Source organism: Telmatherina bonti, assembly GCF_933228915.1.
Source record: "Telmatherina bonti genome assembly, chromosome: 24".
NCBI classification, from domain to species: domain Eukaryota; kingdom Metazoa; phylum Chordata; class Actinopteri; order Atheriniformes; family Telmatherinidae; genus Telmatherina; species Telmatherina bonti.
This window is the reverse complement of record NC_136633.1, coordinates 4,152,207-4,168,190: the sequence shown is the minus strand read 5'-3', so window position 1 is coordinate 4,168,190 and position 15,984 is coordinate 4,152,207. Positions and strand designations below refer to the sequence as shown.

General features: G+C 49.5%; 1 protein-coding gene across 1 annotated transcript; it reads left to right on the top strand.

Moving 5' to 3' along the window:
• The first annotated feature begins 484 nt into the window (after window positions 1–484).
• cybb (cytochrome b-245, beta polypeptide (chronic granulomatous disease)) lies at window positions 485–15,618 on the top strand. The gene is made up of 13 exons (XM_079263678.1): window positions 485–577; window positions 658–750; window positions 1,661–1,771; window positions 4,268–4,352; window positions 5,062–5,210; window positions 6,170–6,351; window positions 10,723–10,855; window positions 10,928–11,020; window positions 11,101–11,354; window positions 12,332–12,494; window positions 12,583–12,729; window positions 12,805–12,929; window positions 15,460–15,618. The coding sequence occupies exons 1-13, from the start codon at window positions 533–535 to the stop codon at window positions 15,575–15,577; spliced, it is 1,698 nt and encodes a 565-aa protein (XP_079119804.1). The 5' UTR covers window positions 485–532; the 3' UTR covers window positions 15,578–15,618.
• The last annotated feature ends 366 nt before the right edge of the window (window positions 15,619–15,984 follow it).

The following is a 15,984-nucleotide window of genomic DNA, read 5'->3' as shown; positions in this document are numbered from 1 at the left end:
CTGCTTTGTTCTGCACCAAGAAGCCACGTTGTCCATGTTGTTGAAGGAAATAAAAGTACAGGAATGGAAATAAACACTTGTTTAATGTCAGACTGTTCCTGTCAGACGTCTCCACGGTTTATAACGTGTGAAGAAACAGATTTACTGAAGAAACGTGTTGCAAGATTCCTCAGAAAGGTTCAGGCAACACCACAGCCTCATTTTCATCATTCTGGTCGTTTTAGCTTTTTTATTGGAAACGAGGGGAAAGCTGAGTAAAAACCCGGAAGCCCAACAACACTGAAACCAATATTAGTATGGATGAGGAATCCTGAAGAGCTGATCTGAGCCGTGGGTCAGAACCGAGCCGGGAGCATGAGAGTGCACCGCGAAGCCTTTCCACCTGCAGCCACTGAGGTGGAAATCATCGAGTTTCCCTCCAAAAATAAAGCAAAGTGTGAAGATCACTTCCTCTTCTGCTGTATATAAAAGCAGAGATGCTCTGCCTCCTCCACTTCCCGTCCTGTCAGCCCGGCTCTCCTCGCCTCTCATCATGGGGAACTTCGTCGCCAACGAGGGACTGTCCATCTTCGTCATCGTGAGTATTTTATCCTCCGCGCTTCTGGAGTTGGATCACCGCTACGAGGCCGTTTTCTGATGTTTGCTGGTGTTTCTCAGCTGGTGTGGCTGGGCATCAACGCCTTCCTGTTTGTCCACTTCTACATGGCCTTCCTGGTGGAGCGCTGGTTCTACACCAGAGTCCTGCTCGGGGTGAGTCCAGCCGACACCACAGTCTCCGCTTCGCCAGGCCAGTCTGAGCGCTGGACCACAGACTTTTCATTTCCTCAATATACTGCTGTTAGTCTATGAGAAGCAGCCCCTCCACACACACACACACACACACACACACACTGCATCACCTTCCTCTTTTACTAAAGTCTGCAGCTGGGATGCAGAAGTAGCCTGTAATGATGAAATGGAAGGTTCATCCAGGTTCATTGAGATGTTGTGATTTTTACTGGAGTTAAAAAAATGGCAGAAATTCTCATGATCAACATTGATTTTCCAGCTTGTGTTTATGTCTGAGTCTCTTACTGGTTTTCCTCATCATACCAGCATGACGTTGGTTCTGTTACTGGTGTCACACCAGCAGATCTCCTCCCGGCTCCGAACTGCTGGATAAAAAGCTGCTGAATGTTTCACCAGCCAGGCTGAAAATCCTGCTCGTCTGGTCTCCTCGTCTCTCATGTCGGTCAGGTCATGTAGCCCCTCATCCTCCCTGATGAAGATCACATGGACTTCATCCTCAGTCAAAAAGGATGACCGTGTTGACGACAAACTGTCTCCTGGACAGTCTGGACTTTGTTCTACTTCCCTTCTTTAGGCATCATGTGGTTCTGATGGAGGTTTAGATCTGCATCAGTCCATCCTGGGACTAACTGGTTGGTCTGGAGCTGTGATCTAACTATCAACCATGTCTGAGTGAGAAACCAGTTGCTGCCAGTAAAGTCTTCTGTCAGGAGTTTTTCAGACTAGTCCAACTGGTGAACAACAGACGTACTCAGAAATGCTGCTGGACATGAGGATGAGCCATGTTCTGCTGTGAAGAGATGTGGGAAGATGTCTCCATTGGTAATCTGATTACTTCTTCATTTAACATATCCCTGCTGTTGACTCCCAGCATGCCTTGTCCTGGGCCAGAGCTCCTGCTGCCTGCCTCAACTTCAACTGTATGCTCATCCTGCTGCCAGTCTGCCGCAACCTGCTTTCCGTGCTCCGTGGCTCGGTCCAGGTAAACCTGCTCTAAACACAAACATAAACTCGAACCCCAACCCTAACCCTTAATGCCAACCACAACCATAACTCCTATCCCAAATCCTAAAACCCAACCCCAACCCTAACCCTAACATCAAGCCTAAATGCTAATCCCAAACCTAAGCCTAAACCCTACCCTGAAACTGAACCTCAACCCTAAACTCCAACCACAATCCTAACCCTAAACCCCAACCCCAACATTAAAACCCAAAGTTCAACCCTAGCCCTAAGACCCAATCTCAATCTTAATGATAATGCCCAACCCGAAGCTCCAAACCCAACCCTAAATTCCAACACCAACCCCCCAAAACCCCAACCTCAACCCCAACCACAAGCCTAAACCCCTACAAAAAACCCCAGCATCAACAGTAACCCCAACTCTAAACAATAACACCAATCCTAAACCACAATCCTAACCCTCAACTCCAACCCTAACCCTAAGCCCCAACCCAACCATAAACCCCAACCCCAAACCTAAACTCAATCACAAACCCCTATCCCCATCATAAACCACTAACCCGAACCCTTAACCCCAACACCAACATCAACCCCAATCTAAAACCCAACCTAACCCTAACCCTAAGGCTAAACCCCAACCCTAAATCCCTAAACCAACTGAAACCCTACTCACTAGCCCCAATCCTTAATCCCAACCAAAACTCTAAACCCAACACCAAACCCCAACATAAACCCCCAACCCTAACCCTAAAGCGAAACTCCGACACATACCTCAACCCTAAGCACCACACTTAAAACACAATGCAACCCTAAACCTCATCCCCAAACACTAACACAAATCCTAAACCCCAACCCGAATACTAACCCTAAGCCATAACCCTAAACCCCAACACCAACAGTAAACCTCAAGCCCAAGCAATAACCCCAAACTTAAACTGTAACAATAGCCCCCAACGCCAACATAAACCCAAAACCCCAACCCTATAGCTAAACCCGAACCCTAAACCCCAACACCAACCCTAAACCATAACACCAGTCACCAACGCCAACATAAACGCTCTACCCCAAACCCCAGCCCCCAACCCCAAACTCGAACCTTAAGTCTAAACCCTAATCTGAAACCCGAACCTAACCTTCAACCCTAACCCATCAAACCACATCCTAACCCTAACCCCTATCACCAACCCAAACACAACCAAACCCCAACCTCAACCCCACCATCAACCCTAGACAGCAACCTTAACACTAACACCAATCCTAAAACCCTAACCCTAACACCAACAACCAACCCCAAGGCTAACCCCCAACCCTAAACCCTAATACCAACCTCAAACCTACACCCATACACTAAACCCCAACCCCAAAGCTGAACCCCAAGGCTAACCTAAATCCCAAACTTAAACCCCAACCCGGGGCCCCAAACCCAACCATAAACCCCAACCCTAACCTCCAACCTCAACTCTAAACCCCAACCCACAAAATAAACCACCAAACCCAACCCTAAGGTTAAACCCCAACAACAACCCTAAACACCAACCCCAATCTTAAACCCTGAACTCAAACCCCAACCCAAACCCTAAATCCAGGCCCAGACCCTAAGCCCCAAGACCAATCCCAAACTCAAACCCCCAACCTTAAGGCTAAAATTCAACCCCAATCTGAAACCCCAAACTTAAACCTAATCCCCAACACAAACCTTACACCCCAAACCTAACCCTAAACTCCAGCCCCAACAGTAAACCTTGAAAAAACCCCTAACCCTAAACCAGCCTAATTCAAAACCCTAAGCCCCCACCCAGACAGTAAACCCCAACCATAACCCTAAGCCTAAACCTAAACCCAAAGCCTAAATCTCTAAACTCCAACCCAACTCCAAACCCGACCGTAGACCCCCAAACCAAACCCTAAATCCTAATCCTAAACACAACCGCAACCCTAAACCTCAAACCCAACATCAACTCTAGACTGCAACCCTAAGCACTAACACCAGTTCTAAACCCCAACGCCAATCTTAAGTCCCGAACCAAACCCTAAGCTCTAACCCTAAAGCTAAACCCCAAGACTGACCTTGACCCTAAACTCTAACCCTAAACCCCAACCCTATTTCCCAACACCGACCTCAACTTTAAACCCCAACTCTAAAACTAAACCCCAACCTTTAACTCCGACTCCAACCCGAACCCCCAATCCCAACTTTAAACCCCAACACCAACCCCAAAATAAACCCCCAAACCTGAGGCTAAACTATAATCATAAAACCCAAACACCAACCCCAATCTTAAACCCCAACCTAACCCTAAACCTCAACCCCAACTCCACCCTAAACTCCAACACCAACCCCCAACTCCAACCCCAACCCGAACCCTCTGAGGTTCGGTCCAGGTAAACCTGCTCTACCCCAACCCTAAACCCTAACTCTCAACATTGCATCCAGGCTGTGAAGTAAAAACTGAATTTGTTCTCTGTATTTCTCACCGCTGGCTCCTAAAGAACTTCTGTCTGTCTTTGTTCTCAGTACTGCAGCCGGACAGCAGCTCGGCAGCTAGATCGAAACCTGACTTTCCACAAACTAGTGGCCTACATGATCGCCTTCCACACAGGTACGCTACATTAGGGGAGATGACCTGCAGCTTGCCACGTCAGGGAAGTCACTGGCCAAGCCATACATACAAAAGCTTAATCCATTTATGTCTGGACAGGTAAAATTAAACTGCTGTGGGTCTTGTCACCATGGTAACCCAAATGGAGGACAAGACTGTTGCAGAACAGAAAATGTGTTTACCTGAACTGAACCATACAAAGTTATTCTTTGTGCCATAAGAAGCCTAAAAACTGAAAACATGAAATAAAGACCCGAGTCATGTGATAGAACGTATTCCTCCATCACCCCTCCAACCTCCAGATGTTGTTCATCGCCCAAACAGATGCAGTTGTGATGGAAATGACTCCTGTGTCATGATGTGATGTTTAGTTCCTGGTTTCCTGTTTTATTTTGTATTTTTGCTGTTTAGGTCCCTCATGTCTGGTTTCCTGTGTTGCTTTCCTGTTTGTTAGATTCACCTGATCTCATTTAGTTCATTTACTTTACCTGTGTCTCATTTTGTACCTGTGTATTTATACCCCTTGGTTTCTGTTCCTCTCGGCTGGTTCATTTTCTTAGCTTCCTGCGTTCCTGTGTCAAGTCTTTTTCTGTTGGAAATAAACATCTCCATTCAGCCTTCCTGTCTCCAGAGCCTGCATCTGGGCCCACCTCCACCACTCCTTCGTGACATCCATGGTTTTGTCTTCCTTTTCTTTTCCTTTTCACAGCCGTGCACATTGTTGCACATTTGTTCAACTTTGAGTATTTCATGGATGCCCAACTGAACCGGAACAGCAGCTTCTTGCCTTTCATCCTGTCGGAAATCGGCACCGGGGACAACGCCTCTTTCCTGAACCCCATTCGGACCAACGAGACGGTGAGCCTCGTTTTAACCGCTTCTCAGTCGTAACTCGGGTCAGACACTTTCAGTGTTGCTAAACTTTGTGAAATCCAACTGTTCCTTTCTACAGCTAGAATCAGTTTTACTGAAGTACTATGAAGTAATACTTCCCCTTCTGAGGTACTTATCTTAGTGGTCTTTTGAGAAACTTCTGTGTAGAAACAGGATGTAATTTCCTCAAAAGCAGTGACGAGAAGAAAAGTACCGTTTCTGCCAGGAAAGTGCTCGCTGCTGCAGACATCAACCCTGTGACACGTTTTAAACTTAACAAGCTCCTTCTCCACATTTTATCATCAAACATCCGAGAAATCAGAGAAATACGGGGAATCTCTGTGTGCTGGGGATGAGCCTGACATGACTGCACCAAGCAATCAACAAATGTAGGTTAAAGCTCTGTCCTGCAAAGAAGAGGCCATATTATCCATCGCATGTGGCCTAACACATCCCATAATATCCTGAAAGCTGCTTTTGGATCTGTGATCTAATAGCAGCTGGGTGGTTGTCCACTGCAGAGTCTGATTGGTCGGCAGACGGTTTCCTCAGAGCTCAGACAAAGCAGCATCTAATATGTTTGTTTATTATTTACATAACGGATGAGGTGATTACCGGTGTTTACTGACGCAGGCTTCATCAGCACCAACACGCAGTCCAGAGATTTCTCTGAATCTTTAATCGATGATGTGACGTATAGACGACGAGCTCGTCTGTCTCAGAGACGTCACGTTTTAAAGCCAGTCCGCCATCACACTCTTCATCTTCCTCCTCGCAGTAACCTTTAGCTCGCTACGAGGGGAACTACGGAGTGACAAAACGGTAAGTTAGCCAACAGCCTGCGGGGGGGTGATGAAAGCAGAAACGGGTCTGACCCCCCCAGCTGACCCGCTCAGCATCCAACATGTCTCCACATGTCACCAGTGTTGTGTTTCCTGGTGCAGAACCCCACCATCGTCATGTTCACCACCATCGCCGGGCTGACGGGCGTCGCCATCACGCTGGCTCTCATCCTCATCATCACCTCGTCCATGGAGGTCATCCGCAGGTCCTACTTCGAGGTCTTCTGGTACACTCACCATCTCTTCGTCATCTTCTTCATCGGCCTGGTGTTTCACGGCTTCGGGTACGGCTGGGTCTTCTTACCGCTCCTGTTAGGGTGGGTTGGACCCCCCACCCAGGTAGACCACACAACCTGTCCTGATCCTACAGGTCTGACGTAATCCTGGTAGTGGACTCTACAGTTTGGAAGTAACCCCAGTTCCTCCTCCAGTCCCCGAAGGTTTGTTCCCAGTTTCTGAGGGTTGGAGCTAACTGTGAGGTTGAGCTACTGCTCAGTGTGGAGTCTTCATCACCAGTCCAGATTTACCAGGTCTGGGGTCCAGAGGTGGGACTGGGACTGGTCTTGTCACCATTTGGATCTGGTTTTTACTGGTGGTGTGAAAGAGCTTCCAGCTGGTTGGGGCTCCATTCAGACCAGCATAGTGGACTGGTCTGGTGTCTTAGCACCATTTGGATCTGGTTTGGACGTGAAAATGTCCTAGAGATGTCCCTATTGATTATTTCTTTCTCGGTAAATCTGGGGTTTTTTTTTATTGTTTTTTTTATTATTAATCAATAACTCTATCGATTATTCTAAGTGCAGCGGAACATCAAAGAAAGAAGTTATAAAACATCAACCTTTCATCAACATGTATAAATAAATAAACACAATCTTCCACATGACCAAAGCGCCACCTGGATGGGCTGTATGGATTTAGATCTGATAGAGCAGCATTTACCCAGTATAACAAGAAAAACTGCAAATACTGAAAAGTATTTTATAAAGTCACGTCGCAGCTTCAAATCTTAAAAAGTAAAATCTTAACAAATCGGAAATAAAATGGAAGATTTCCAAGTGAGATACCCGCATGTGTTGAGAACTACTGCAGATAAGAGCCGTCATGGTCGACGCATCGACACATCATGATGAATTCAGTGTTACTGTGGAGGAAAGTGAGCATGTCAACGGAGCCCTTTACTTTGAAACAGTAGCTGCGTTTCAATTACATTTTCGCTAAATAAAAGCGATATTTGTAAGTTTCTGAAAACAGTTGTGATTTGCAGGTGTTTCCATTGAACAGTGTTCAGCACATCGGCCTGCGAATTACAGCTAATGTGAAGAAACCATGTCGCGATGTTTCCTACTTGCTACAGAGAATTTGCCGCGGCTTTTCCGAGCTTTTCTCCCTCATTTTCTTTTCTAAAACTCTGAAATTTGTTGTTTTTTTCCACGTTGCGCCATCTTTACCGGAAATGAACTGGCCATGATCCTCCACATCGTGTCCAATATAGTTCTGTCTCAAAACGTCTGAAAAACCACCTCATGGGAGTGTAAAAGCTTTTTAGCCATATTTCAGTCCTTTTTTTCTAAATGTAGGTGTTTCCATTAGTGTTTTTTTTATTGAGATCTTTAGGTTTTGTGCAGTTCTAGGTGTGATGGAAACACAGCTTACGTTCCCTGCTGTAGCTGAAAACCGGCGTTCTGATGGAGCAGATGTGGCCGGGATGGAGAGATAAGCGGTGGCGTCGTCTTTCCACCGCCAGAGGTGTGAAAAGTAGAAGTAGAAAGTAGAAGTCCTGTCCAGCAGCTGTTTCCATCCATCACTAAACCAGGTGAATGTAATCAGCTCCACTGCAGGTAGACGAGCCTGTTGGTGAAAACACCTGTTCTAGATGCATCAGTAGATCCAGAAACATGGCAGGACTTCTACTGTATCTTTACTTCTACTTCATACACCTCTGTCTGGGAGCGTGTCCTGAGTGGAAAACATTTAACATCTCTTAAAAACAGCGAGCAGTTCCATGTCCTTCGCTTTCATATTCAACAAGGCTCTCTGTGATCTGATTTGACTTTTTTTGGGCGTAGATTCGGATTCTTTCCTGATTCACGGCAGTTTGTTGTGCCTGAAAAGCAGAAAAACCGCACTACATGAAGACAAACATAAAATAGTTCCTATGCTTTGGCATATTTAGCAAGTGTAAAAAAGAGATAAACACTTGTTATAAAACGTTTACTGTGTGGGACCACGTTGGTATAAATGGATTAAACAACAAGTAGCTGTGCATTAGACGGTTATAATGTATGATACAGAGTCTAGAACACCCACGACGTGCAGCGGAGGGACCTGGCAGCTGTGAAGCATTTCAGTCCCAGATGAAAACAACAGTCGGCCGGCGTAAACAGTGGTCTACAAACCAGCGTGGTCCTAGGCTAAAGTCACATGACAACACTTTACAAAGCCGTCTAACTGAACTAAACTCATCCATGTTTACGGCCGTTAATGTTATAAAATATGACAGTCGACTTGTTTCCTGAATACTAACCTAGCTCTAGTGATTTACGTAATCTACAATGTCGTCCCAGTCCCATAATGGTCCCATTTAGAATAGCTCATCAGACTAAAGACCACCAGTTGTTCATACCATCGTGGTCAGTTGGTGTTGGGAAACTGGGACTGGTCCAGTTCTCTGTAGTTACTTCACATTATTAAACACACAGGGATCCAAAGTAAAAGAAACTAAACGGCTTAAATGAAACTTTGAATAGAAATAAATTAGTTTAGTTTATTAAAAAATGGGTTTGAGTCAAATTAGCTGGTATTTACTGTGTTTATTCACTACCTGAACTGGTTTATAATAAATAACTGGTTTATAACTATAAATGCTCCCAGGTAGATGGTTTCCAACTGGTTTCCATCATGAGTGCAGCTGGTTTCCAACTGGTTTTCATCATGAGTGCAGCTGGTTTCCAACTGGTTTTCATCATGAGTGCAGCTGGTTTCCAACTGGTTTCCATCATGAGTGCAGCTGGTTTCCAACTGGTTTCCATCATGAGTGCAGCTGGTTTCCAACTGGTTTCCATCATGAGTGCAGCTGGTTTCCAACTGGTTTTCATCATGAGTGCAGTTGGTTTCCAACTGGTTTCCATCATGAGTGCAGCTGGTTTCCAACTGGTTTTCATCATGAGTGCAGTTGGTTTCCAACTGGTTTCCATCATGAGTGCAGCTGGTTTCCAACTGGTTTCCATCATGAGTGCAGTTGGTTTCCAACTGGTTTCCATCATGAGTGCAGCTGGTTTCCAACTGGTTTTCATCATGAGTGCAGTTGGTTTCCAACTGGTTTCCATCATGAGTGCAGCTGGTTTCCAACTGGTTTCCATCATGAGTGCAGCTGGTTTCCAACTGGTTTCCATCATGAGTGCAGCTGGTTTCCAACTGGTTTCCATCATGAGTGCAGCTGGTTTCCAACTGGTTTCCATCATGAGTGCAGCTGGTTTCCAACTGGTTTCCATCATGAGTGCAGCTGGTTTCCAACTGGTTTCCATCATGAGTGCAGCTGGTTTCCAACTGGTTTCCATCATGAGTGCAGCTGGTTTCCAACTGGTTTTCATCATGAGTGCAGCTGGTTTCCAACTGGTTTCCATCATGAGTGCAGCTGGTTTCCAACTGGCTTCCATCATGAGTGCAGCTGGTTTCCAACTGGTTTTCATCATGAGTGCAGTTGGTTTCCAACTGGTTTCCATCATGAGTGCAGCTGGTTTCCAACTGGTTTCCATCATGAGTGCAGCTGGTTTCCAACTGGTTTCCATTATGAGTGCAGCTGGTTTCCAACTGGTTTCCATCATGAGTGCAGCTGGTTTCCAACTGGTTTCCATCATGAGTGCAGCTGGTTTCCAACTGGTTTCCATCATGAGTGCAGCTGGTTTCCAACTGGTTTCCATCATGAGTGCAGCTGGTTTCCAACTGGTCTCCATCATGAGTGCAGCTGGTTTCCAACTGGTTTCCATCATGAGTGCAGCTGGTTTCCAACTGGTTTCCATCATGAGTGCAGCTGGTTTCCAACTGGTTTCCATCATGAGTGCAGCTGGTTTCCAACTGGTTTCCATCATGAGTGCAGCTGGTTTCCAACTGGTTTCCATCATGAGTGCAGCTGGTTTCCAACTGGTTTCCATCATGAGTGCAGCTGGTTTCCAACTGGTTTCCATCATGAGTGCAGCTGGTTTCCAACTGGTTTCCATCATGAGTGCAGCTGGTTTCCAACTGGTTTCCATCATGAGTGCAGCTGGTTTCCAACTGGTTTCCATCATGAGTGCAGCTGGTTTCCAACTGGTCTCCAGCTGGTTTCCAACTGGTTTCCATCATGAGTGCAGCTGGTTTCCAACTGGTTTCCATCATGAGTGCAGCTGGTTTCCAACTGGTCTCCAGCTGGTTTCCAACTGGTTTCCATCATGAGTGCAGCTGGTTTCCAACTGGTTTCCATCATGAGTGCAGCTGGTTTCCAACTGGTCTCCAGCTGGTTTCCAACTGGTCTCCATCATGAGTGCACCTGGTTTCCAACTGGTTTCCATCATGAGTGCAGCTGGTTTCCAACTGGTTTCCATCATGAGTGCAGCTGGTTTCCAACTGGTCTCCATCATGAGTGCAGCTGGTTTGCAGCTCTGTGTTTGTTGTTGCAGGCGCATCGTGCGAGGACAGACAGCCGTCAGCCTGCAGACCAACAAGCCCGACGTCTGCGCCGATCGCTTTGCAGACTGGGGGACAAACGGGTCTAACTGTGCTGTCCCTGTGTTTGCTGGAAACCCACCAATGGTGTGTTGGGCACATTTTCACGTTCTCAATCACATGTTCAGCCGCTAAGCACACTTTCTGATCTCTGTCCAGACGTGGAAGTGGGTGGTGGGCCCCATGATCCTGTATCTGTGTGAGAGGCTGGTTCGTATCTACCGCTCTCATCAGAAAGTGGTCATCACCAAGGTGGGTATGACTGCATCACCGTGCAGCATAATGTTCATCCTTCCTGTCGGCCATCAGCTTACGTTTCAACGCACCTTCAGGTGGTGATGCACCCCTCCAAGACTCTGGAGCTGCAGATGAAGAAGAAAGGCTTCCGCATGGAGGTGGGACAGTACGTCTTCATCCAGTGTCCGTCTGTGTCCAGGCTGGAATGGCATCCCTTCACCCTGACCTCGGCCCCCGAGGAGGACTTCTTCACTGCCCACATTCGCATCGTTGGGGACTGGACTCAGGCTCTGTACGAGGCCTGTGGAGGAGACAAGTCTGAGCCTCAGGAGGCCTGGAAACTGCCAAAGTAAGATACTGGGAAAATGGGTGGAAGGAGGGGGGGGGCATTGTATCTGAAATTCCCTGTTATTCAGTGCTGCACAGCCAATTTTGCACTTCTTTGAAAATCTGGCAAGAGGGGTCAGATTGAGAGCTGTGGGTGGTTTATTGTCTGTTTCTGCTTCTTCTCCATCATTTTAGGAGTAAGTAGGGAGGCAGAAAGCTGTAGCTATCATACAATACCAATACTGTCTCCCATTATGGTGGCCCTGCTGAGCGGGATGGAGCATTTTTCTCCTTTCTTTAGAGCAGACAATGAAAGCGCCGCCTCTGCTGCTGAAATGAGCCCCCAGGACGGTTAGTCGCTGTGTGCTTGGATACACTCACAGCCCTGGCAGTGATTGAATCTTCCAACTACACTAAAAGTGAAGTAAAGATGTCAGTTGTGAGTTGCTCAGAGGCAAAGCAGATGATGGAGACGAGCAGAAGTTCCAGATGAAGAAAAAAATAAGCCGACAGCTTGATCTTTTAAAGGCTGATTTATCTCAGCATTTCCAAATGAAGGAACATGAAATGCAGGCAGAGAGGAAGAATGAATGATTTCATGTCGCATCCTTCGGTCTCAGGGCTGATTAGGTCATTCTGAACGTTTGAGAAACGTCACGGAGGCTCCGCCCATCTTTTATATCCAGTCTCTGTTCCAAACCCAAAACTGTTCACACGTATTGGTGTCGCAGCGCCAAACAAAAGGAAAAGTTGCCTTTTTGGGAAAATAAAAGAAGTAGACAATCCAGATATTTATGTTGAAAATGTAACAAAGTAAAAAGTCTTCAGAGAAACCTGAAAAAACTACTTTAGTACAGTCGCAAAGTACTTTGTACTTGCTATCTGTAAACTGGTCCCATTGCCAACCTGTTCTCTATTAAACCAGTTGTGATGGTAAATGTTTGATGCTGTGCGTCCCAGTTAGACCTGTTGACCAGCTTGTCTTGTCGTGGTTGGTAGGGTGGCCATCGACGGCCCGTTTGGAACCGCCAGCGAGGACGTGTTTCGTTACGAGGTGGTCATGCTGGTTGGAGCGGGAATCGGTGTGACTCCTTTCGCCTCCATCCTCAAGTCTGTCTGGTACAAACGCATCCAGAATAACCAGGATGTGTTCACCAAGAAGGTGAGACAGGCTAGCAGAAACATCTGGAAGCTGCTGTGTGTGCAATGATGTGGTTGTGCAGCTGAACCTGACCGCAGATCCGTTTCAGATCTACTTCTACTGGCTGTGTCCCGAGACTCAAGCCTTCGAGTGGTTTGCAGACCTGCTGCAGTCTCTGGAGCGTCAGATGACGGAGAAGGACATGGCAGACTTCCTCAGCTACAACATCTACCTCACCCGCTGGAAGGACACTGAGGTAGACGAGTCGATAAAGGCTTCCTTCTTCCATTCTCGCCTCTACTAAACCGGACTTGTCATGTCTTCCCTTCAGGCGGCTCACTTCCGCGTTCACCACGAAGCCGAAAACGATCCCATCACCGGCCTCAAACAGAAGACTCTCTATGGGAAACCAAACTGGGACAACGAGTTCAACAACATAGCGTCTCAGCACCCGGGGTGAGGCTCCGCTCCCAGTTCATCAATAACCCAGCAGTCCATTACAGACCGGCATCATGAGCCCGTTGTCATGGCCACAGGAGGTTTTCAGAGCAGGTTGAGTCACATTTTCTACTTTTAAACCAGAGACCACCAGAGGTACAGCACTGGTCCTTATCAGATACAAACTGCCCCCCACCCCCGGGGCAAGCCTGGGTACCCCTACAGGTACATTTAGGTGTTGTATCGTCAGGCTGGACATTGGGTTTGGTCCCAGGCAGCGTTTAGGGCTCAGAATGAGTTTTATACCCAAAACCACATTAAATAAAGCCTTTTATTTCAGACAGTCTCCTTCTGCAGTAGATCCAGGTACCTCCTCCAGGCTGGACGGGAGTTCTGGTCCTCCTCCAGGCTGGACGGGAGTTCTGGTCCTCCTCCAGGCTGGACGGGAGTTCTGGTCCTCCTCCAGGCTGGACGGGAGTTCTGGTCCTCCTCCAGGCTGGACGGGAGTTCTGGTCCTCCTCCAGGCTGGACGGGAGTTCTGGTCCTCCTCCAGGCTGGACGGGAGTTCTGGTCCTCCTCCAGGCTGGACGGGAGTTCTGGTCCTCCTCCAGGCTGGACGGGAGTTCTGGTCCTCCTCCAGGCTGGACGGGAGTTCTGGTCCTCCTCCAGGCTGGACGGGAGTTCTGGTCCTCCTCCAGGCTGGACGGGAGTTCTGGTCCTCCTCCAGACTGGACGGGAGTTCTGGTCCTCCTCCAGACTGGACGGGAGTTCTGGTCCTCCTCCAGGCTGGACGGGAGTTCTGGTCCTCCTCCAGGCTGGACGGGAGTTCTGGTCCTCCTCCAGGCTGGACGGGAGTTCTGGTCCTCGTCCCGGCTGGACGGGAGTTCTGGTCCTCCTCCCGGCTGGACGGGAGTTCTGGTCCTCCTCCAGGCTGGACGGGAGTTCTGGTCCTCCTCCAGGCTGGACGGGAGTTCTGGTCCTCCTCCAGGCTGGACGGGAGTTCTGGTCCTCCTCCAGGCTGGACGGGAGTTCTGGTCCTCCTCCAGGCTGGACGGGAGTTCTGGTCCTCCTCCAGGCTGGACGGGAGTTCTGGTCCTCGTCCCGGCTGGACGGGAGTTCTGGTCCTCCTCCCGGCTGGACGGGAGTTCTGGTCCTCCTCCAGGCTGGACGGGAGTTCTGGTCCTCGTCCCGGCTGGACGGGAGTTCTGGTCCTCCTCCAGGCTGGACGGGAGTTCTGGTCCTCCTCCAGGCTGGACGGGAGTTCTGGTCCTCCTCCAGGCTGGACGGGAGTTCTGGTCCTCGTCCCGGCTGGACGGGAGTTCTGGTCCTCCTCCAGGCTGGACGGGAGTTCTGGTCCTCCTCCAGACTGGACGGGAGTTCTGGTCCTCCTCCAGGCTGGACGGGAGTTCTGGTCCTCCTCCAGGCTGGACGGGAGTTCTGGTCCTCCTCCAGACTGGACGGGAGTTCTGGTCCTCCTCCAGACTGGACGGGAGTTCTGGTCCTCCTCCAGGCTGGACGGGAGTTCTGGTCCTCCTCCAGGCTGGACGGGAGTTCTGGTCCTCCTCCAGGCTGGACGGGAGTTCTGGTCCTCGTCCCGGCTGGACGGGAGTTCTGGTCCTCCTCCAGGCTGGACGGGAGTTCTGGTCCTCCTCCAGGCTGGACGGGAGTTCTGGTCCTCCTCCAGGCTGGACGGGAGTTCTGGTCCTCCTCCAGGCTGGACGGGAGATCTGGTCCTCCTCCAGACTGGACGGGAGTTCTGGTCCTCCTCCAGGCTGGACGGGAGTTCTGGTCCTCCTCCAGGCTGGACGGGAGTTCTGGTCCTCCTCCAGGCTGGACGGGAGTTCTGGTCCTCGTCCCGGCTGGACGGGAGTTCTGGTCCTCCTCCCGGCTGGACGGGAGTTCTGGTCCTCCTCCAGGCTGGACGGGAGTTCTGGTCCTCCTCCAGGCTGGACGGGAGTTCTGGTCCTCCTCCAGGCTGGACGGGAGTTCTGGTCCTCCTCCAGGCTGGACGGGAGTTCTGGTCCTCCTCCAGGCTGGACGGGAGTTCTGGTCCTCCTCCAGGCTGGACGGGAGTTCTGGTCCTCCTCCAGACTGGACGGGAGTTCTGGTCCTCCTCCAGGCTGGACGGGAGTTCTGGTCCTCCTCCAGGCTGGACGGGAGTTCTGGTCCTCGTCCCGGCTGGACGGGAGTTCTGGTCCTCCTCCCGGCTGGACGGGAGTTCTGGTCCTCCTCCAGGCTGGACGGGAGTTCTGGTCCTCGTCCCGGCTGGACGGGAGTTCTGGTCCTCCTCCAGGCTGGACGGGAGTTCTGGTCCTCCTCCAGGCTGGACGGGAGTTCTGGTCCTCCTCCAGGCTGGACGGGAGTTCTGGTCCTCGTCCCGGCTGGACGGGAGTTCTGGTCCTCCTCCAGGCTGGACGGGAGTTCTGGTCCTCCTCCAGACTGGACGGGAGTTCTGGTCCTCCTCCAGGCTGGACGGGAGTTCTGGTCCTCCTCCAGGCTGGACGGGAGTTCTGGTTCATCTTGGTGACTCTGTGTTTTGTGTCTCCAGGACCAAAGTGGGGGTGTTCCTGTGTGGTCCCCCCCAGCTGGGAAAATCTCTGGAGAAGCAGAGCATCTCCCACTCAGAGGCCGACGTCAAGTTCATCTTCAACAAGGAAAACTTCTAGAGAGTTTCCTCGTCCTCCAGATATAAAACTGTTTGTCATGATCAAGGCCGGATTATCCAATGGACATTATGGGCCCATTTGGGGCCCATTTGGGGAAAACGGCAGCAGTTTGGACATTAAACAAAATGAATAGTTCCACCACAGTGTCCAGTGTGTTGCTACTGGGACCACTGGCTGAGAGATGTCAGAAATGTCGTTTCACAGTGTATCATTCACAATTTTCACAATGTTGCGGTGGGGAAGGGGGCCCCTGGAACACTCTGGGCCCAGGGGCCTCTACATGTTTAATCCGGCCCTGGTCATGATGTGACGTTTCAGGATGTGTTAGTTCTAGTTTCCCGTTTTATTTCTTAGTTTTTCCTGTTCAGTTCCCTTGCCTTGTGTCCTGTTGGTGGTCTAGTCCATCC

Excerpts from the sequence above, each read along its gene's own strand:
- cybb (XM_079263678.1), top strand. The coding sequence starts at position 533 with ATGGGGAACTTCGTCGCCAACGAGGGACTGTCCATCTTCGTCATC. Across the intron at positions 4,353-5,061 it reads CATGATCGCCTTCCACACAG|CCGTGCACATTGTTGCACAT; the intron begins GTACGCTACATT and ends TCCTTTTCACAG. Across the intron at positions 12,930-15,459 it reads ATAGCGTCTCAGCACCCGGG|GACCAAAGTGGGGGTGTTCC; the intron begins GTGAGGCTCCGC and ends TTGTGTCTCCAG.